The sequence below is a fragment of the Populus nigra genome, chromosome 10, assembly GCF_951802175.1.
Source record: "Populus nigra chromosome 10, ddPopNigr1.1, whole genome shotgun sequence".
NCBI lineage: Eukaryota > Viridiplantae > Streptophyta > Magnoliopsida > Malpighiales > Salicaceae > Populus > Populus nigra.
In genome coordinates, this window is record NC_084861.1 from 3,918,355 (window position 1) to 3,939,984 (window position 21,630).

General features: G+C 34.3%; 1 protein-coding gene and 1 pseudogene across 1 annotated transcript; one reads left to right on the forward strand and one right to left on the reverse strand.

Moving 5' to 3' along the window:
• The first annotated feature begins 1,752 nt into the window (after window positions 1–1,752).
• On the forward strand, window positions 1,753–6,704 carry LOC133705837 (uncharacterized). Its single transcript, XM_062131223.1, has 15 exons — window positions 1,753–2,172; window positions 2,264–2,440; window positions 2,530–2,654; window positions 2,740–2,884; window positions 3,394–3,543; window positions 3,642–3,695; window positions 4,000–4,095; window positions 4,205–4,264; window positions 4,411–4,485; window positions 4,569–4,622; window positions 4,870–4,971; window positions 5,086–5,694; window positions 5,778–5,876; window positions 6,095–6,202; window positions 6,412–6,704. The coding sequence occupies exons 1-15, from the start codon at window positions 1,789–1,791 to the stop codon at window positions 6,559–6,561; spliced, it is 2,388 nt and encodes a 795-aa protein (XP_061987207.1). The 5' UTR covers window positions 1,753–1,788; the 3' UTR covers window positions 6,562–6,704.
• Window positions 6,705–8,639: 1,935 nt separating this feature from the next.
• Window positions 8,640–18,141, reverse strand: LOC133704866 (oxysterol-binding protein-related protein 1D-like; annotated as a pseudogene).
• Window positions 18,142–21,630: the final 3,489 nt, after the last annotated feature.

Genomic DNA, 21,630 nt, shown 5'->3' on the forward strand with positions numbered 1-21,630 from the left:
CTTAACCTTATAGTTTTATTCGATAATAATAAAAAAAACATATTTATACAATTAAAAAATATCCATTTTATTAATTTAGCTCTTCAAAATAGTATTTTCACTTAAAAATGCTCTTAGAGGCAAAAATTAAAGCACTAGTAACAATGTTATTTTTTTAATTTTTTTGTTTGTTTTAAATGCACAGTAAAATGACCACAATATTTTTGAATTAAAATTATCTTTGCTTTAGGTCAAGGGGTTTTTTTTTGTCGTTTTCGCTTTTTTTTTAATTATTAAGTTTGATCATGTGCAGTTTAGTATTTAGGCATGTATAAAATATTAATTGATTTAAAAAAATTGATTGCGAATGACATTCACACAAACATGCATGGTTGCTCTCACACTCTTAGGACAACACATACAAAGTCACCTGATGGTCAAAGTTGAGCTTTCACAACGGTGTTTTAATCCTCATGACATCACCTCTATTTATGAGTGACGCGTGTGACAAAAAAATGTTGGGTTTTGCGCTGATGGTCATTTTTTTTTCTTCTTTTTACTCCTCTTCTCGATATGCGTTGATGATTGTTTTGCGGTGATGGTCAATTTCAGAGCCTTTCCTACATATTTTCAAAGTGGCCCATTAAATTTTTTTCTTTCAAATTTGGTCCATATTCTTTTTATTACTATTTATTTTATTTTAAATAATCTATAAAATTAAAATTTTCTTTCAATTTAACCCTCATTTGATTTTTTTACCTATCAAATTTGGTTCCCTTTTTTATTGTTAATTTTTTTTATTCACTCTCTTAATTAAATTATTTTTTCAATTGCATCCCTTAATGTTTTAGTTCATTTTATTTTATATAAGATTTAGTCCCTATTCTTTTAATTGTTATTTGTTTTGTTTTTAATTATTTTTTATTAGAACTTTCTTTTTTGATTTCATTCATTAATATTTTATTAATCGGGATTTTGTTAACCTTTTGAGTTGCGGGTTTGAAAGATTGGATCAGGTTGGCTTAAATATTTTTTCATGTCCATTTTTACAATTAATTCTTTCTGATTCCATCTTTTTGTGGTGCTATTTGTTATTGTTGTTGTATATTTTATGGTCACCATCCAAAATTTTAAAAATTTACATGACCACCCTTTTATATCCAAAACACCCCTATTTTTTATTTTAAAAATTGAATTGTTAAATTGAAAAAAATCAAAATTATAGAAGAATAATCATATTTATTTTTGGTAGATGAACAATATTAATTTCATTTTGAGTTCTTTGAATATCTTTCTATATTTAATTTTCTTATCTATCCTTTTTAAATAGTAATCAAGGATTTTTTTATATAAGGAGGTTTGTAGTTTTCTCTTAAATATAAAAGGGTTTGTTAACAAATACTCAAACTTTTAAATGCTGACTGTAATTTTATAATACAACAGAAAGATTATTGTAATTTATCATTTCTAATTTATTTCATGTTATAGTTCTTCGAAAAGTATAATAAAGAAAAAAGTAAGAAGGTAAGATGGAGATATTTGATGAGGAAAAAAGCCAATGTTGAAAAAATAGAACTATTTAATAATTTATGAGATTATAATGACTAATTAATTAATTATAATAAACAATAGGGATTAAGTTAAAATTAACTCAGCTTCAGCCTTCAGTCCCATAATGGGAGAAAAAAATGCCATTGGGATGCTACGGTGTCGTATCATGCACCGGCTATATATATATCGCTAAAAATTAACAGAGACTAGGGTTTTAGCAGGGTTTTTTTTTTTTTTTTATCAATCTTAAAACTGTCGATGGCGGATTCCTTGTCGGCGTCGGGGCGGAGCGCGGAGAAGGTGAGCCTTCAATCTCTCCAATCCAAAATGAAAATTGACCCAGAAGGTTACGAAACGGAGCTCGGCTTGGTTTACAACCAATTTAAGTCGGCTTTGGATCTTTTTCAACAGCAAGCAGCTCTCAGTTTCGCCTCCTCCTCCGGTGTCTGCGCTGACCCCACTATTTACAAGGACCTCAGTGACCGCGCCACTTTTTTGTCTCATGTTACACCTTTTTACCCGAAGCAGCTTGCTGAGTTCCCAGCTGAACTCGCTGAGTTTCTCAAATCGTCTGCTCGGACTCTGCCTTCGGGACTTCGGTGTCATGTTACTCAAGCGCTTATTCTACTGATTAATCGAGATGTATGATTTTTTTGCTTTTTTGAATTGCCCATTAATTTGTGATAATTATTTTCTAATTTTGTGGATTTGATTTGGTGTAATTTGTCGTTAGATGGTTGATATTAGTGAAACTCTAGCATTATTCATGGAGCTTCAAACACTGGGAGATAGGACATTGAGGAATTTGGCTTTTACTCATGTTGTTCATAGCATTAGGAGGATGAATAAGAAGCATAAAAATGAGGCTAAGAATCGGGCCCTTCAAAATATCCTCTTTTCCTTGCTACAGGTTTGTAATCTTTTGCTTGCTAGTATTATAATCTATCTTTGTGCATTTGTTGGTTTGCATTATCGTATTATTTTTTAATGTTCACTTAGCAAGATGATGAAGCACGAGCGAAGAGAGCACTCATCACACTATGTGAGCTTCATCGAAGGAAGGTGTGGTTCGATGATAGAACTGCAAATTCAATTTGTATGGCATGTTTTCATTCATCATCAAGGTTAGCTTTCCCCCTTTTATTTTTTTGAGGTGGTTGCTATGGAACTTCTGCTTTCCAATTTTTGAAATTTGATTGCCTTTGTCAGAATCATGATTGCTGCTCTGTCTTTTCTCCTCGATTATGAGAAGATTGAAGATAATGACAATGATGATAGTGATGCTTCAAGTGGCGAAGACGATCCAAATCCTCGAACAGCTCAAGTTGTCATTAGTAAAGAGTCTATTTATAAGGTTAGATACACCTTATATTTTGTTTTTTTTGTTTTTTTGAATTCTAGAGGCAGCCATTCTACAGTAACTAACAACAGCCACTATCATAATAGTCCACATGTTTAGTAACTTATTGCCAACTGGTTAAACAGTTAGTTTGTCTAGCAGAAAAAACTGAGCCACTAAGATGAACTTGAATCCCCTAGTTAACCCCTGACTTTCGTCATCCTACTCAATCTCACTATCTACCAAGAAAGAATAGCAAAATCATATATCCAGTAGCCAAACATCACATGAAACCAACACCAAATCAGCCTTAACTTGTTTACAATCTTGGAACTCCAGTGTATCTAGATGTCTTCAGGTTCCAATCTACACAATCAATTTAAACGGGTATGTTACACAACCTCACCCTTTCTTGGCAGAACTGGTGTTGATACATTGAAGTAGGTGCCATATAATTCATCAATAACAGTTGAACAAATATGGTTAATTTACAGTATTTTGTTGCTGTTTTGTCAAAACCCCAGGCACACAATAAAGGTACTGTAGCTAGCAAGAAGAAAAAGAAAGCAAAACTGCAGCGGGCCATACGTAGCATGAAAAGGCAGCAAAGATTGTCATCAGAAAACAACAATTCAAATTATTATTCACCATTCAACCATCTTAAAGACGCACAGGTTTTCCTCTTTTCCTATAATTTACTGAGTGTAGTTCTACAGACTCTGAGCATTTTTATGTGGGATAAAGAGATTTTAGGATTTCATTTTGCTTGCAGGGGTTTGCTGAGAGGCTATTTTCTCGCCTTCAGACTTGCAATGAACGTTTTGAGGTGATTATGAAATCTTGGCTTTGGCAAAGTTTGTGGTGTGTCTGTTAGCATGCACACTTGCATCTTTTCTGTATTGTATGTTGGTATCACATAAATATACATGTGTGTCTGTGTATACCTTATTTTGAGTTCTGAAAAGTAACTGGAAGTGGGTTCATGGACAATGAGTAAAAAGAATGGAGAAAATGTTGGAACACTAGGGGTTATATTGAGATTCTTGTTCCCAAAAAGCTGCACTGGCTTTTATATTTTTCAGTTAGATTTGTACATTTTTTATTGACGTCAAGCTCTGTTTAAACTTCAGGTCAAGATGATGATGTTGAAAGTAATTGCTCGAACTGTGGGGCTCCACCGCTTGATTTTATTAAACTTTTATCCTTTTCTTCAGAAATATGTTCAGGTGTGCTATTAGAATGAATGAAAGTTATGCTGTTGGCCATGGAAATATGGCCACGGCCTTTCTTGTTACCCACTTTTCTTTGATCCTAAGGTGGTATTGTTATGTGCAGCCACACCAGCGTGACATCACAAATTTACTTGCAGCAGCTGTCCAGGCCTGTCATGATCTGGTAACATCCATTTTGATTGATTGAATTCAATGCTGTGATCATAGATTTTTTCCTGTAAATTTATTCTCTTCAACTTCCATCCTCTTCTACTTCTATGTGATTCTTAGATTCTTCTCCTTGCTAACTCACTGTTTTTGCTGTACCAGGTGCCTCCTGATGCAGTTGAGCCATTATTCAAACAAATAGTAAATCAATTTGTACATGATCACTCGCGTCCTGAGGTATGATCACCAGCTGCTTTGCTACGACTGTATTCTAAAATTGTAAACTGTTTTTTCCTGTTGACTTTAGTTGCTTGTTCCAGGCCATTGCTGTTGGACTGAATGTGATCAGGGAAATATGCTTGCGTATACCTTTGGTAACTATAACTCAGTTGCCATTTTCTTTTTGACTACTTATTTCTGTTTCTTAAAATATTGATGAGATACGAAGAAATATTTTTGTATGCTATTATTGTGCTTCCTCTATTAGAATTTTTTTTTATGGAAACATTAATCTCCTTTGTGATGTTGCATCTCTTTGCATGCATCAGTTCAAATACAAATATTCTCACATGTGAAGTTTACTTTTATTGACAAAGGTAATATTTTGCTTCTGTTTTCTAGTTGATGAATGAAGATTTACTGCAAGACCTTGTATTATACAAGAAATCTCATGAGAAGGCAGTTTCAATAGCTGCTCGTTCACTCATTACTTTATTCAGAGAGGTACTAGAACTGTGCGCCTCAATATGCTTCCTCTGTCCATGAGTACCGGGTTTTTGCAAGACATGCTTACAGGCACGACTAATACAGTGAGACTAATTGCTTCCTTTACTTCAGGTTTGTCCTTCTCTGCTGATTAAGAAAGATCGAGGTCGTCCCATTGACCCAAAAGCTAGGCCGAAGGCCTATGGAGAAGTCAATATTGTCAGCAGTGTTCCTGGTGTTGAGTTGTTAGAAGAACTTGATGATGATGATGATGATGATGAAGACAAGGAGGACAGCGATGATGTTGATGATTTGGCATCCCGTGGCTCTGATGATGATTCTGAAAATGAGGAGATGGTTTCTGCCAGTGATGAAGGAGATCAGATTTACAGTGATGATGCTGAAAGTGAGGATGGTGACGTGCAAGATGGCTCAGTTGATGAAGATGGTGATGATGCTGTAGACAATGACAGTGGTGGTGGTGAGGGGGAGGACGAGGATGAGGATCAGGATCAGGAGGAGAATGATGAAGACAGTTATGCGAGGGCTATCATAAATAAAGTTAACAAATCTACTGCTAGAAAGAGGAAGTTCTCTGATTTTGATGGGCAACTTCTAGCAGCTGATACAAGTTTGCGGGCTTTAAAGAAAATGACAGAAGAGAAGTTGAAGAAACCACCATCAGACTCTACAGATGGTATTCTTTCTAATGAAGACTTCCAAAGAATCAAGGAACTTACGGTATGTTAATAGGTTAACATTGATGTCAGTATTGATATATGCTAACCATGAAGTGTTTATTTGACATGTTTTTCATGCGCTAGGCCAAGAAGGATGCCAGGATTGCTTTAAATCGGCAAGGATTTAAGGTTCCAAGTTCTGATGATCTGAGTGCTAAGCGGGTGGATCCTGCTACACTTGAAGTAAGTCTTCTATTAGTTATTACTGATGAATAGTTTCGCTCGCAGTTGTGCCTAGATATGTGAACTAACTTAAATGTCTGTTTCAGGTCTCTTCTTAAAAGTTTTCCTCCTAGTTAAATGTTGCTTCTTAAGCAAGCGCCCACTCACGCGCGCGTGCACACATATATATTGATGAGCTCTAAGAGATATATAATTTGCTTTGTGGTTCCGTTTCGTAGGTTCATGTACGGGCGAGGCTAAACAAGGAAGAAAGATTAGCGCTGGTGAGAGCAGGGAGAGAGGATAGAGAGAGCTACAAATCTAGAATCGCCGTAAAACAGAAAAAGGTGCTCATTCATTTTTCATACGCTTACATTTTGGGGTCCAAGTCCTGAAATCCAATCCATCTTATTCTCAGTAATAGTTGATTCTGGCACAAACTTTAAAATAGATCTTTAAATCTTTCGGCGCATGTTCGGATATGTTCAAAGCATTAATGTTTTTATGTGATATGCTTGATTGTTTGACGAACTTCTTTCATGGTTTGTGCTGACAGACTGGCGGGCAGAGCAACAGGCAGAAAGAACACAAAAAGCAGATGCCTCTTGCTGCAAAAAGGGCCAAGGTAGCAAGGTCTCGACAAGAGAAAAAGAGAAAGCAAAGCCTTTCTGGGAAGCAGTTCCGGGGGAAGAAAGCATGGAAATGATCAGAACCGTGTATTATCATGCCATGAAGCATTTTTTTTATACATATAAAATACCAGACTCTCTTGGAGGATATAGTTTTGGTTTGTTGGTGACCTCTTATATGCCAACTGTCTAATTACAAAACAAACCATTGAGTTGAGAAGGATTGGGCTAATTACTACCAGGCAAAAGCGCACCAAGTCATGAAGATTATGGCACCGTATACTTGTCTAGTGAAAGCTTCTAGGTGATGCAGTTTATTATTAGGGTTAAAACGTTGATCGTGGCATAAAACCTAGGTGTCAAAATAGGTGACTCAATACTTCAGTAGTGATTGATTATTGATTTTTGTTTCAAGACAAGAGAGATAGATCATGATGATAAAATAAAATATAAAAATATTTTTTGTTTTATTTTAGAAATATATTAAGAAGAGTTTTTTTATTATTATTTTTATTACCATGAAGCTTAACATCTTCAAAATGACAAATAGAGATATTTTTTCCTTTGTTTTATATTGAGTGTTAAAATGATAACTTCTCCACGGGTAAAAAAAATATATTTATGGTTAAGAAGATAATATCATTAAATTATTTATTCAAATATATATAATAATAAAATAATTAATTATATTTCAAATAAAATATTGATGAGACAATTAAATTGCATCTTGCATATAGATAGGACAGGAAAAGCCATAAAAACTCATCAGAAGCATGTTGAGAATAATCTAAATTTCTAATTTGACTCGACACTTGGTTTATGCCAGATAACTAGAAGTAATCGACTGCATGTCATGCCATGCAAATATACAAAGCAACATCCTTCGTCAAAACAACAATGGCATTGCTGCCTTCCAAATTGAGGTCTGCAATCTTTCCCCTCTCGGTCTAAACTTTAACCAGTAGTGGACGTATGAAGAATAAGAACGCTAAGCATATATATACTCCATGGCATGATTGTGTGAAAGCATCAGAAGGTAAATTGTGCATCAGATATAAACAAGTTATTTTGGAACCAACTAGGAAAATAATGACATGAAAAAAACTCTAAAGGGATGAAGCCTCTAGTTTCTCGAAGAACTCAGGTGCTGGCAATATCCAGCACTGGTTACTGAAAACATGCTACGTTCATGAAATAAATCTTCTTCATGCTGAAGTATTAAAAACCTGACAGCACCCGTATGGATCTACCTATCTCAAAGCGAAAAATGCTGTTATTGAGCAGTCTCTGTCAGGTCGAAGAGACATCTAAAGGCAGGGCAGTTTGAACGTAGCCATATCTTGCTATTTTTGCCTGACATTGTATGAGGTTCAGGAGCACACATGCTTACTGTTTGCATATTTCTATCTTAATCTCCAACGTTTTTGGGCTTCTACAGAATATGTTCTGCAAGATTTCCTACAGAATATCTTGCTATTATTCTCCAACTTGAGGTTTTTCGAGTCAGGTTACATCTAACAAGAGCACCTACTCACCTCCAGACTCGGCACTGTGTCCTCTCTAAGTTCGATCAGTCAGGGACCAAGTTCGAAAGTTCGGTCTAAAAGGGTGTGTGAAAGGTATGGAGATTTGAGACGTGTGTGGAGAAATCTGGGGTTTGAAGAGTCGACTGAGTTTGGAACGAAAAGAGTTGGAATCGGGTTGGCGCTAGGAGGGGAAACAGATGTGGGTTCGGTCTAAAAGCAATTTGAAAAGAGAAATCTGCAATCGCTTCTGCATTTTCTTTATATTTTCACTAAGCAAGAAAGAAGACCACCAAAAGAAATTCTCCAGTCTAAATAGAGATCTATTCTTGGTAAATTTGTTAGTGTATAGAGAGCACGGTTTTAGAAAATTACGTCACAACTTCAATGGATAGCCAAATGAGGAAACAAAATGTCTCCATGATCTTTTTTTTTAAAAAAAAAAATGAGTCCTTTTTTGTAAGGATTGAAATTGATTTGAAAATTGTCCCGCAACAAAGCAAGTTGGATCCCCAATCTAAGGCTCGTGGATGCTTTGAATGGTCACTGACCTTGAAATAAAAATTTTCTTTGAACTTCATGGGAGGGAAGGATATTAGACATTAATAAAAAAATGAACAAAAGATGATAACTATGAAGAAGAGTGTGTACCTTGAATAATTACTGCACTGCAGGTCCTTAGATTTACTGATTTCCTAGGATATACCAAAAACTTTGAATGCTAAGATTACAAAAGCTACACCTAAACATTGCAACTCTCGTTTCCAGTTCCCAGTTGAGTAGAGGGAAGGTAAGAAAAAAATGAAACGCAGAAAAAGAATGGGAACCAGAACATATTAGCAAAAACATGTGAAACCGCTTACTCTTCCACTAAACCTGAAGACGAATCAGCACTCTGACCAAATATATCAGGAATTTCATCCCAGTTCTTTCTCTGTCTTGTTTCCCAGTATCCACCTTTATAACAGTAACAACCATCCTCATCCTTCCGAAACCATCTTGGTGCCACCCCCTTTCCTGCAATTTCCTTGCCTGTCCCAGAGAAGACATAAATTATCAAGCTTCTCTTTTACTTGAGAAAAATAAAAGAAATGAAGAATGCCACTTTTTTTTTTTCCCTGATGAGCACAAGCGAAAGGACACACAGACACGCACTAAAGGACTTCGGCACCATTTGTTTGAGTTTGGAACTACATTTGAGTACGTTTGATTTGAAAAAACATTAAATTGATATTTTATTTAATGTTATTCAATAGTTTTGATATGTTGATGTTAAAAATAAAAAACAAATCTGAAAAAAATCATTTTAATATATTTTCAAGCAAAAAATACTTTTAAAAAACACCTTTCGCAACAATACCAAGCACATACTTTATACAAGGCCATAAACTGAAAGACTTTTAATGCAACCCCGATATCATCTAACTAATTAGCGTAGAAGATGAATTTATGATTATAGAAAGCAAAACCTATCAAAGGGGTTCCATCACAAGATCTAGAGATAATGAGGGAGCCAAAAATCTCTAGACAAATGAAAGTGAATTAAAAGGAAATCGACACTCTCCAACTGCACACCTCTATATTTTGTTTGTTCAGCTAATGCCATCACCTAATTAAAGATAGATAAACAGGTTTTTACCTGTCTTTGCAGCTGCTCAAGTCTGAACTTCTCTGAATTAGCCAACTCATATTCCCCATTTTCTAGATGTCTCTGATCTGGTCTCAATCTCGAGTCTGTAGGGGGCAATTTATCCAACAAGCCAGGAGTCAGTTCATTCAAAGATACTGCAAAAGGTGTGAGATTATATCTCGTCTTGGGAACAGATTGGTCCCTTTCCCAGAGCAAGACAGCCTCCATCATCGGATCATAACCCTTTGGCTTTGCAGTCGGATCCCCAAGCACATAATACATTGCTTCATCCCACTTCCCGACCAGCATTGCTACCTTCCCTCCTGTCCTGTTATCTTGTACAAATCCATGGACCTGCATTAGAAAACGGATCTTACTTCTGTTACAGGAAAAAAAAACACCTGCCTAATCAGTCTATTATCAGCAAGTAGTTGGTCCCAGCACCACATCAAACAAGTGCACACATCTGTGTCTTGTTCATCTATTAAGTTTGGACCTGTCGAGTTGCCAAGTATGTGTGAGCTAGGGATTTGGTCAGCATGGTTTGTAAGCGCAGGACACATGTAGAGAAACAAAGTGCAGCAAAGTACCAGAACGGATAATTTTCTAATAGCAATCAAACTGTGAGAATGGAAACATGTATAATCAGTGTAAAAACCAATTTGTTAGTGATATTTTTTAATTCATACGCAAATTATTCTTTAATGGATGGAAGGAGAAAGAGTAGTATGTATTTAATTTCTTTCTACTCAGGAGCACTAGTTGATGGACCATCAACCAATTTATAATGATTGTCACAAATATGAGGCGTTAAACAGATTATTAACAGGATACTAGGGCAAGGAAAAAGTGTCAAAAAACAAAATGTGTACAAAGCCCTACATGAAGGGCCTTAAACTAGGCAGGCCTTAGCCACACAAGGCATGCACGGTGCCTGATCAAGCAGCTCAAACTAGTGCCATTGATTTCTTTTATAATTATCTGGCTTAATTCAATTAAAGTTATATTATGGTCCCCACAGTTATCTCTGGAGTTGAAAAAGATTGGGCTGGAACTTCGAAAGACTTGAGGGAAAAGTACAAGAAAGAGAAGAAATAAGAGCATTGACAGACACAAAGCCAAGGAAGCCAAAGAGAACCACCATCTCATATGATAAAGGGATGATTATATCTCTAGAAATGTTCTATTATGAATTTTATACTTCTGATGTATTTAGGCAGATTCATTGTTTGAGCTATATTCCTACTACCATTAATGGATGTGTCTTATAAACAACCGAGAATGGAACCAAATGTTATATTTTTCATTTTATGTGTTTGATAATTGCTTTGCATGTTAATAGATACACAAGTTTAAAAAATCTTGAATAGCTTACTTAGAACTTCAAACCACAGCTATAAGTTTTAAAAAAATTTAATAGCTTACTTGGAATCTCGAACCACAACTTTTCAGCAACAACACAACATTCTACTACTTCAACCAATAGGCTAAACAAATTATATTCAACTTTTAAACATTTCTCGTATTATATCTTTAAAACCACTTTACATAGGGTGAACCTTAGTTCACTCAATTGCAAGGTTGCACTTGACCCTGGGCCTTGGCTTAGAGCCATAAGAGCTTTAAGAGTGCCTGGCAGCTTTGACAACATTAGTGTTTATATTAATGAAGGGTGATGTTAATCTTCACTTTTTTTTGTTGCAATCTTATTTAATGTGTTGCTTAAACAAGATTATACTGGTCATTACGACAAAAGGTGAAGTGGAAATAACACCACCCTTCATATGTTAATGGTAAACTCTATTATGTTATAATATTAATACATATCTATATTGAGAGAGAATATTTGCAAATGTTTTGGACTTTGGTCTCGTGTTCTCTCTTACTCTCTGTGTATATATTTAAGCAAGGAGAATATGATAGTTGTTCTAACAGATCCAGCTCTAGGCTAGCCCAAAAAGAGCAAGTTATAACGATTGCTATCATATTTTCTCAAGTTGTTTACAATAGAGGGAGATTATCAGGTACTCTCAGTGTCGTCCTCCCTCCCTTGCATAAAAGTAGGACTCACAAGCAGTTATCATGGTGTGTCTCACTTTTATATGAATGAAGAAGCAATGCGCTAATAGTTATAATAATTCTAGCTCTAAGCTAGCCCAAAAGAGACCACGTTGTTATAGTTACCATATTATCTAAAATTGTTTATAATAGAGAGATTGTAAGGTGCTCCTGGTGCAATGCTCCCTCGCTCGCATAAAAGTGCAACCCCCAAGTAGTTATCATGGTGGATCTCACTTTTATATGATTAAAGAAGCAACACGCCAGTGGTTGGAACAATTCCAGCTCTAGTCCACATCTCATGGGCGATTTAGAGAACCTTAACACACCCTTGGAGAGCTAAAGCAAGCTTCTAAGCTGCCTCAAAGTACTTATTATTTGAGTTCCTCAAGAAGTCAGCATTATTATTTTCCAACTTATTTTATCTCTATTTTTTGTGGCTATACTTTCAGCTACTTAGCACATTTCATAAAGTATTCTGCCTGTTTAACAATAGCTAGCAATCTATTGATTAATAATCTTCCAAATATGTTGATGGAAAGGTTGTTGATTTCTTTAACAAACAACAAAGGAAAATGATGAAATCACGTTGACAAGAGAAATTCAGACAGTGTAGCTTCTTGCTGCTAGTCTAACACTTGAATGGTTTTCTACAAATTAGGTGAAAGGGCAAGGAGGTCAAACATCTTTTAGTGCAAGGTGAATTTTTTATTTCAATATATTAATGATTTATGTTTTGGAACAAAAACTAAAGAGGGAAACTGCCCCCCTGTTTGTAAGCATGGGTTTGTCACAAGTTGTATGAAAAATAGATTAATCACCTGATGGGGATTTCAGTCTATATGATGGACTGCTCCTTGAACTTGAGCTTGCAAGAATATTTTCCACTGCCCTTGATACACATGGTTCCGTAGTGATCACAATAAATTTTACCAAGTATAATGTTGTATATGGAAGTGGTGACCTTGCTCCACTGAAAGGTCTCACCATCCTCAAACTGCAGGGTGAGGACACCAACAGGATCGAGCTGAATAGACCGCCCCCAAAACTTCCCCTTGAGATTGGAATCAGCCCAGAATTTCCAGCCTCTTCCCTCACAGTGACAAGCAACTACCATAGGGTGGTGACTTACCTGAAAAAAAGGCTAGTCAAGCATCATATCAAGAATAAAGAGAAAAGCCAGATTAACTTTTATCTCAATGATATTCAACATATATAGTAACTGCACATCTGGTTCAAGAATTTGTTGCAATCAGTTTAAAACATAAGGGGGGAGAGAGCATTACTTTTTCTGAGAAAAAACGAAGTCCTTTATCTGGATAGTCAGCCTCGTAGGTTTCCCCAAGGAGAGGGTTGAAGGGTTTGCACTGACGACCTTCTGTTGAGGCATACCCGGATACAGCAAAAGCTGCAACGTTTAGAATTCTCATCAAATCGTTCCCCTGAAACATGCAAAATCCCATTATTTATGAATAAATAATCAAAAAATAACAACTCAATGCATCCTGATACAACATAAGTACCACCATAAACAGTTCCCGCGGGAACCAAAGAATGGAGCTAATTAACAACAATGAAAAAGACTTTTCAATAAAATTCTGCTGCCAGTTAATATTAATTTTCTACAAATATGATCAAGGTCTGAATATCTCATTCTCCATAACAAAAGCTAAAGGCCTTAAGAGGCTTATTTCAAACCAGATAGTCCTCCAAAATCAAACAAACAGACAAGCAAGTGGACAGAAGGACAGAACGACCTTAGTCCAACAGGGATCACAATCACCAAGAAGCCCAAGTAACAGCTAAGTCACAAATTGAATCAGTGATAACATACAAAACAAAGGAAAGGAAACAAATCGATTCATTAATAAAAAAAGTGGGGAAAAGGAAAAAAAGTCTGTTACAGTCTACTGATGCTTGATTAACCAACTACCTGTACTAAAATGTAACAAGCAGATCATGCTTTAAAACTGTTTTGTTACAAAAGAAAGCACAGCTGAGGACCTGACCTGCTTTCCCCATTCCAAAGCTTGATCAACCAAGTATGAGTACTCCAAATCCTCAAAGCACTTCTGCAGCGAAGAGAGTGGTTCGTTAAAATAAACAGGAAGACAAACTCCAGATAAGTCCTTCCCGATATTGTCCTTGATAATTGACCACAGACCAACATGTTTCTCTTTCTCCTTTAGTTCTGGCAGAATATCTCTTTTTTTAACATACGGATATTGAACTGTCCTGATCTCCTTCTCAAACCCACGCAAATGATCAGATAAAAAGGGGTCTTTATCATATATATCTGTATTTCCAGTAGCTGCCCTACTCTGATAGGAAGAGCTTCTTAAAGCATCAGTGGACAAAAAATCATTTGTATCAAAGAATAAACCATCATTTTCATCTGATTCAACATCTGCTCCATCTTGACTTTCATTGTCAGCATCGGAATCACTAGCACTAGCCTCTGACATTACAGAATAGAAATCTGTGACATGGAAGGAACATGAATATCAGTTAACTTTCAGCACTCGAAAAAACAATAAGTCTTACCAGAAAACTTAGAGCAAAGTAGCAAAGTTTTCCTGTGGTTGAAATAGACTTTGTCAAAGACTACAGCAAGGAAGGAGCCATGTACCATTAAGTACAAAACTCCGCCAAAAGGGATCAAATGTAATGCTTGAGTGCTATAGCCAAAATTGGTGGAGAACTTACAAGTGTGCTTGTCTATTTTGTTTCAATATGCCAAATTGAGACAAAAAAATCAAGTTACAAAAGCACCAGAAAATTGATTAAGATTATTCTGCATGTAGAATTCCAAAATGATCTACAAGGTCAACTTGTTCCATAAGAATATCAATTAACGACTCTGTCCTTACATTTCCTTAACAACCAAATGATTGAAGTATTTTCACACATAAGGTTATTATGTAAACTGCTCAACCCATAAGGGCTGGTAGGTAAAAAAGCATCAAAGCAACTATCAAAATATGGAAATAACAAAGATCTAAAAGCAAAACTAACCGCTAAATGTTCTATTTGCTTGTCCACAATATGAATCACGTTCCTTTGTTTCATCTACTACAGTAGCTTCCAGCTCTATTTTCTCTGTCTGCAAAACAATTTTAGGTGTGAATTATTCCTCAATAAAGTTCTAAATCTTTTGATCCAGTATTATATGCATGAGAGAATGCGCATATGAATGGTATACGAGTTCATAAAATGACCATCGTCAAAGAAACATAACAATCAACATTTTATAGTTCAATGCACAGCTTGCAGCAATACATTTCATTCACATAAAACATAAAAATGAAAAGCTTTTTTCTATTCCATGTCTTCAATATACTGGAGTTTTTTTTTTTCCTGTAAGCATCTTTGAAATTTAAAGCATTTGGTGACAATGCCATCCTTATTTATTTGAGATTCCAAATGATGAAGTGGCTATATCATACTTTAGAGAAGAATGCTCCTCTTTGAAACCTAGGGTAGGTCAATCAGTTCTCCATTAACATGAAGTCTTTTTGGCCTAAGAATAAGTGTCATTGTCATGGTAGATTTATTAATTTGATTAGTTTATTTTTTGCGTGTGATCTGTAAGCGAGGCAGGATTATAGTTTTTGCAAATTCCAGAAAAACAAGGGTATTTTGGTGGTTTTCCAATTTGTCAGAGTCTAACTTCGTGTTGAAATTTTTAGCATTTAGCGTATAATAAATTGTTTTCATCAGTTGCTTTCCTAATCAACTATGGAATGCTTGTGTTAGTTTATTTACTGGTCTAAATCCACGTTTATTGTTTTGTTCTAATCTCAATAAATAAAGATGTGATGTCTTAAATTCTGAGTTGAGTAATAGAAAATTTAAAGTTTCAAAGTTAATTTATAGGTTTGATGCCTAGGTTTTCTTTTTTCCTCTCATTTTATTCTGTGCATCTCCTTCTCCTTTCCCATTACTACAGTGTCTCCAGTAACTTTCACAGCCTAATTCAAACATCAAGTCAGCCCTTAAACCCTCACATTAAACCCCAACTTTCAAGTTTCAACCCTGTCCCTCCTAAACCGAATCCATAATCAGTTCTAACTCCATGTGTATAAAACACTTGCACTAATTTTTAAGTTATTTAAATTTTATATGGCCACAAAGAGCTTGACTGGTGGAAGTTCACGACTGTCCTAGATCAGTTTCAGTGCTCGCAGATAACACCAATCTTTTAATGTTCTAAACAGTGGCTAGGATGAGTAACTACAAGACAGTGAAGCATCTCACAGTTAAGATGAAGATAACATGTATAAACAGTGCATCTTCATGCTATAATCTACAGATTGCTCCACTGATATAGTCACCCATATGTCTCTTCTAATGGGGTAAACATCTCAAATTCAATCGAAACAGCAACACCTACTTGCTGTGATTGTTGCATGGTAACCAACATAACATCAACAAAGACAAACAACATTCTTGAGCCAAATTCAAGATGAAAAACATAAAAAAGTCCGAAAATCAAATATGAGATGCCCAGCTTCATTCTCATAAAATCCTGGAACATCAAAGTATGTTGTTCTCATGCTTGCAGATATTCAAATTTACTATTGCACCGAATAAAGATGATAAAGGAAAGAGTGAAAAGCACCTCTAATTGCCTCAATGTGTCTAACAACATGATGTGTTTATGTTGAAGAGCCTTCAACTTGTTTTGCAGCTCAGAGACTTCTGATAACATAATGGATTCACATTCTTTGATGACTGTCTCACCAACACCTTCCTGCACTAATCGTGATCTTAACTTCTCAGTTGAAATGAAGACATCTTCAGAAGGTGAATAATCACTGCTAGTCAACTCTCTAGGGAAAAGATCTTTAGCAGCCTGCCGGGCCTCAAGCCATGCAGCTCTATCTTTTCTCGATATGCAATGCAAGTGGAGAGTTTTTGTTCCAATGAATATGGTTAGCCTCTTATCATCTGATTTGCTAGCACGAACTGAAGAAACCTGTTTACCAAATTAAGGTTATAAAGTCCAGCCAAGCTACCAAAAAATACAAGAACTTATTGGAAATAAGGGTTATAACACATGATTACCGCCCCTTGTATTGAATAATATTAGTGAGAAAACACAATAAATCCAGGTATCATGAGAGCAAATCAGCCTTTTACATCATGCACTCGACACTTCAATTAAACCGATGCTCGGGGAATATTTAAAGAAAATCACAGTACAAATCAGACATAAATTACTGGATTTCGGGGGAGTTGAATATTAGTATCAGTGATTCTAACCATCATCAGATCATAATTTATCACAATTTCCCTCTAAATGAATTTCCTAATGATCCACACTCACATAAACTATTATTATTAATGCTTGACAAGAGACACTAATACCAAAATATTTAAAAAATAATAATCAGAAACAAACAACCAAAATATTAAAAAAAAATCCTAACGATCCACGCTCACATAAACAACAAAAAGCATGGAAGAGAAAGCTAGATATAATAAAGAAACCACCTTCAAGTGAATTTCGCCGAATGGCCTGCACTGACTGAGCCGATTATTAGCGCCGCCCCCGCCACTAAGACTACGCCAATTTACTTTTCTCATGTACCTCAAAGAATCTTCTCCGATAACCCTAACTCCTTTGTCTCTACATGCTGGACTCGTCAAAATCCTATCAGGTCCATGAATCTTGTAATACGACAGTACTCCGTCTTCAAGCATAAACCAGCGAGACCTCCATCCCTTGCCATAATTCACCCATTTGTGCAGAATCCCCGCTACACTGAGTCTCCCGTTCACACTATAAACCTTGGATTCTTCGATTTCTTGACTTCCAATTGATGAATATTTGTCGAAACCGCAAGAAACCTGAGCTGAAAAACTCAGTTTGGAATTGTGATTTACGGTGGTTCTAATTGAAGAATCAAGTTGAGAATGGATCGCTGATTTGGCCACTAAAGGGTTGGCCTGATCCCGATTGATGGATACCGGAGCAATGCAGCAGAGAGGATTCATATTTTTGCTGGAGCTCCGGTTTGGTGTGGTGATCGGAGCTCCAAGGGGTTAGTGAAACGAAACGTTTCGTAAATGACATAGGATCCGTAGAGAGACTAAATTGAAGAGAAGAAAAGAGGAGAGCAGAGAGATGCTGCAATAAATGTACGAGGAGGTAGGTAGTTCAGCTAAGCTACCTGTATGTAGGCTGTGATTACCATCTAATCATATAATAATAATAAAAGAGGAGAGAGGGAGGGAGGGAGGGAGAAGGTGTAGGAAGCACACTGTATTCCATTTAAGGCAGTGCTGCTGCTGCTGCTGCAGTGATCAGTAACGCAGAAGAGAGGACAGTGGTGTGGTGGAGTGTGGTCTCGAAGCGTAGGTTAAGCTAGAAAAGGAAAGAAATGAATGGCGCGCATGATAATTTTTAGGTTTTTTTGGTTTGTTTGGTTGGTTTAAAATTTAAATTAGAGGGGGGGGGGGGGATGCGTGCTGTGGAGAGACAGCTAACGTGCGCATTTTAGACAAACGGGGGAGTGAGTGGGAGAGAGGGGTAGGGAAGTGTTTGTCCGTTGGATGAGAGCAAGAGGGCAGCACTTCTATTTTATGGGCCTGGGTGAAAATTACTTGGTTAACCATAATTCTTGTTTTTATGACTTTTGATTGTGACGTTTGATTCAAGGGTATTTGAGTATTTTGAAGTTGTTGAAAAACGATGGCGAACTGTTTCCACAGTAGTTAGCAGTCACAGCATGCATGTGTTGTTGGTTTTTTTTTTTTTACAATTAGATTTCTTAAAATTCAAGGATGTGAATCTAGTCATGAGTTCAGCTATCGCGGGTAGGTGGGATAATATATATCCTCATGAAATTGAATTCAATTTCTTATTTAAATTTAATTAATAATATATTATAATTTTTATATTTAAAATAAAATATTAAATCAATGATTAAATTTAATTATACTATTTAAAATACATATAAAAAATAAATCGAATAAATAATCTTTACTATTTTATCAATAATTCAAAAAAACATTTGTTATGAGAACTCTTATATTTATCTTGCCCTTAATTATTACATTATTTTTTTATTTATAAATCTACATCTTGTATTTAAATTTATACAGTCATTTATCGATTATCGATTAATTTTTTTTATTATGTTTTTTTTATAGTAAAATTTTGATGATTGTTTTGAGCTATATAAAATAGATTAATTAATGGAACAATGAGCCTAATAGTATGATCCATTTTCTTGTTGTGTGTACATAAAATACAAATTGTTCCTATAAAAGAGAGCTAAATTAAGAATTGTCATAGAGTTTTCATTGTTATTGGTACCATTAAAAGTTCCAATTGTTATTTAAGAGACTAAATTAAATTATATTATTGATGTTGTCGAGAATTTTTCTAAATCTGGAAGTTATAATAATTGATTTGTAATTTATTATTATTTAATATAAATAACATCGTTATTTAAAAGAAAATATAAACAATCTATTAAGTTACTATATGATTAGTGTCCATGGAGACCACGACAAACACATTAGTTTTTTTAATGATCTATCAAGAGAACATAGCAGAAGAAGAGGAGGGCATCGAATCATTTGAAAAAATAGGTGTTGATGGGTGTTTTTTAAATATTATTCTCATTGCTAATTTTAAGATGAATTGATTTACAAATTAGAGGATTTCTTCTTGAATTAATTTTGCCATTTTCTTTAACATTATCGCACATGAGCACGTCGATGCATAGTTGAGTTTGTTGAAAAATTATGCGTGCCTCCATGAGAGATGTGGTGTTAAAAAAAAAATTTATTCATAAAATTATAATTAAAAATTAAAAATTATCATTTAATATTATGATTACTAAAAACTCATAATTTACAAAAGTTTGGGTAAAAAATTAATTGTGTAAGGAGAAAATACATCATCTTAATATACTATATTTAAGATAAGATGTATTATTATTTGGTTATTTTTCTAGATCAAATTTCTATTCATTAATTTCTTTTTGAAGCTTAAAATAAATCTTTTTTCATAAAAAAAATCTCTTACCTTATCAAACTTAATCTGACCATTTTAAAATTTGAGTTTTAACATTATATTTATTTTATGTTCTGTATTTTTAATACTTAAAAATATTTTCTATTATATAATTTTATACCCCAACAAATATTAAATTCAACATATAAACCCATAAATGTTACTTGTCTTTCTGATTATCTTGATGCTGTAAAACTTATTAAAATGGGTCCGTTTGTTACATATCTTCAGTCCTATATTCGGGATATGTTAACAGGACATTCGGAGGTGGAGATCAAGTACACGTGTAGGGAGTCCAGCTCCCATGCAAATTTCTTAGCGAAGAACGCAATAAAGAGTGTGCTTAGATGATGCTATGGGAATTTTTAATTCTAGGTCTTAGTTTTTGTTTTATCATTCAGCTATACTAAAAAAAAACTTTAATATATATATATATATAAAAAGATAAAGATCAAAGATAAAAACTTAAAATATTAAATTTAAAACACCAAGATTGATTGATTTTATAAAAAAAAAAAAATCACGAACAACAAACCATCTATTTTTAATAAACACGATCCATCAATAAAAAAAAAGACAAAGAAGATCCAAGGAAGCTCATTTTCCACCACCGAGAGACACCACATGCTAACGCGTGCGATGTATACATCAACAACTTTTTACATTTAAAAATTATAAATTAAATAATAAATCATGCTATTATTCTTGACCAAACAAACAATTGAAAACGAAAGAGAGAGAAAGAAAAGACATCAAAACCCTTTGTTTCAAATGCTTATTTTTTTATCCCTAACATCATATGCATAATCTTACTATATGCTAAAAAAACAACAACAACAACATTCCTACCCTATAATAGTAGGTTTTTTTTATTCTAGAAATTTTTTAGTTATTTATTATTTATAAATATATTTTACAAACAAAAATATTTCCAGACAAATTCATAATGCCTGACGAATTATATGCAAAGATAAAATTACTCCTTGTTCATAGGCAAGCGATTTTTCCCGTGAATGACAAAAAAATCACACTATAGTGGTGAGGTGAATAAGAAAATACGAGGGAAGCAACAGTGAATATTTTGTTTTAGTTGTTTTCTTATAACACAAATTTAGAAATTTCCTTCTGTGCTTTAGATATCAAGGGTCCAATGGTGATTAATTTAACGAGTTAATGATGCATTTTGTCTCCATATTCTTTATTATTTATTGGATTTTGCAATCGGATAAAATTTATTATTTATCCAACCATTTTGTTATACATTTCTTTTTACCGATTCTAGCAATACCAGTTTAAAGTGTTTTTAATTTATAAATATATTAAAATAAAATTTTTTATTTTTTAAAAATTATTTTTAATATTAGCACATCAAAACAATATAAAAACATAAAAAAAATTTCATTTTAAATAAAAAAATTTAATTTTTTTAGAAACATGATTTGCACCACATTCCTAAACACATTATAATAAAAAAAATTAAATGATATTTTAAATGGTGTAAATATAATTTTTTTTATTATGTGGAAATACTATTTTAACAATCAATTTATATTATAATATATTTGATATAGAAATACTTTACTTGTAAACTAATGTAATTAATTTTTATACAATATAATCATGTATTAATTATAACATTTACATGGGAAATTTATCATAATTAAATTACCAAAATCATAAATGACCTCAATTTACCAAAACACTCGACCCTAAAATCTCAAATCAGGTCTTCTGTTTTTGTAGGGATCCAAAACAAAACCATATGTTGATTAAATTCTACAAACACATTCTTATTTTCTAATTAAAAATGCCCAAAAATCACCAAAAACTAACACTCAAATTCACAATAATTGAAGAGCAAGAACAATTAATCACCTTAATTGCGAAGCTAGGGCACGACTGAGAC

Coding starts and splice junctions, on each gene's coding strand:
- LOC133705837 (XM_062131223.1), top strand. CDS start 1,789: ATGGCGGATTCCTTGTCGGCGTCGGGGCGGAGCGCGGAGAAGGTGAGC. Junction 4,486..4,568: donor ATGATCACTCGCGTCCTGAG/GTATGATCACCA, acceptor TGCTTGTTCCAG/GCCATTGCTGTTGGACTGAA. Junction 6,203..6,411: donor TCGCCGTAAAACAGAAAAAG/GTGCTCATTCAT, acceptor TTGTGCTGACAG/ACTGGCGGGCAGAGCAACAG.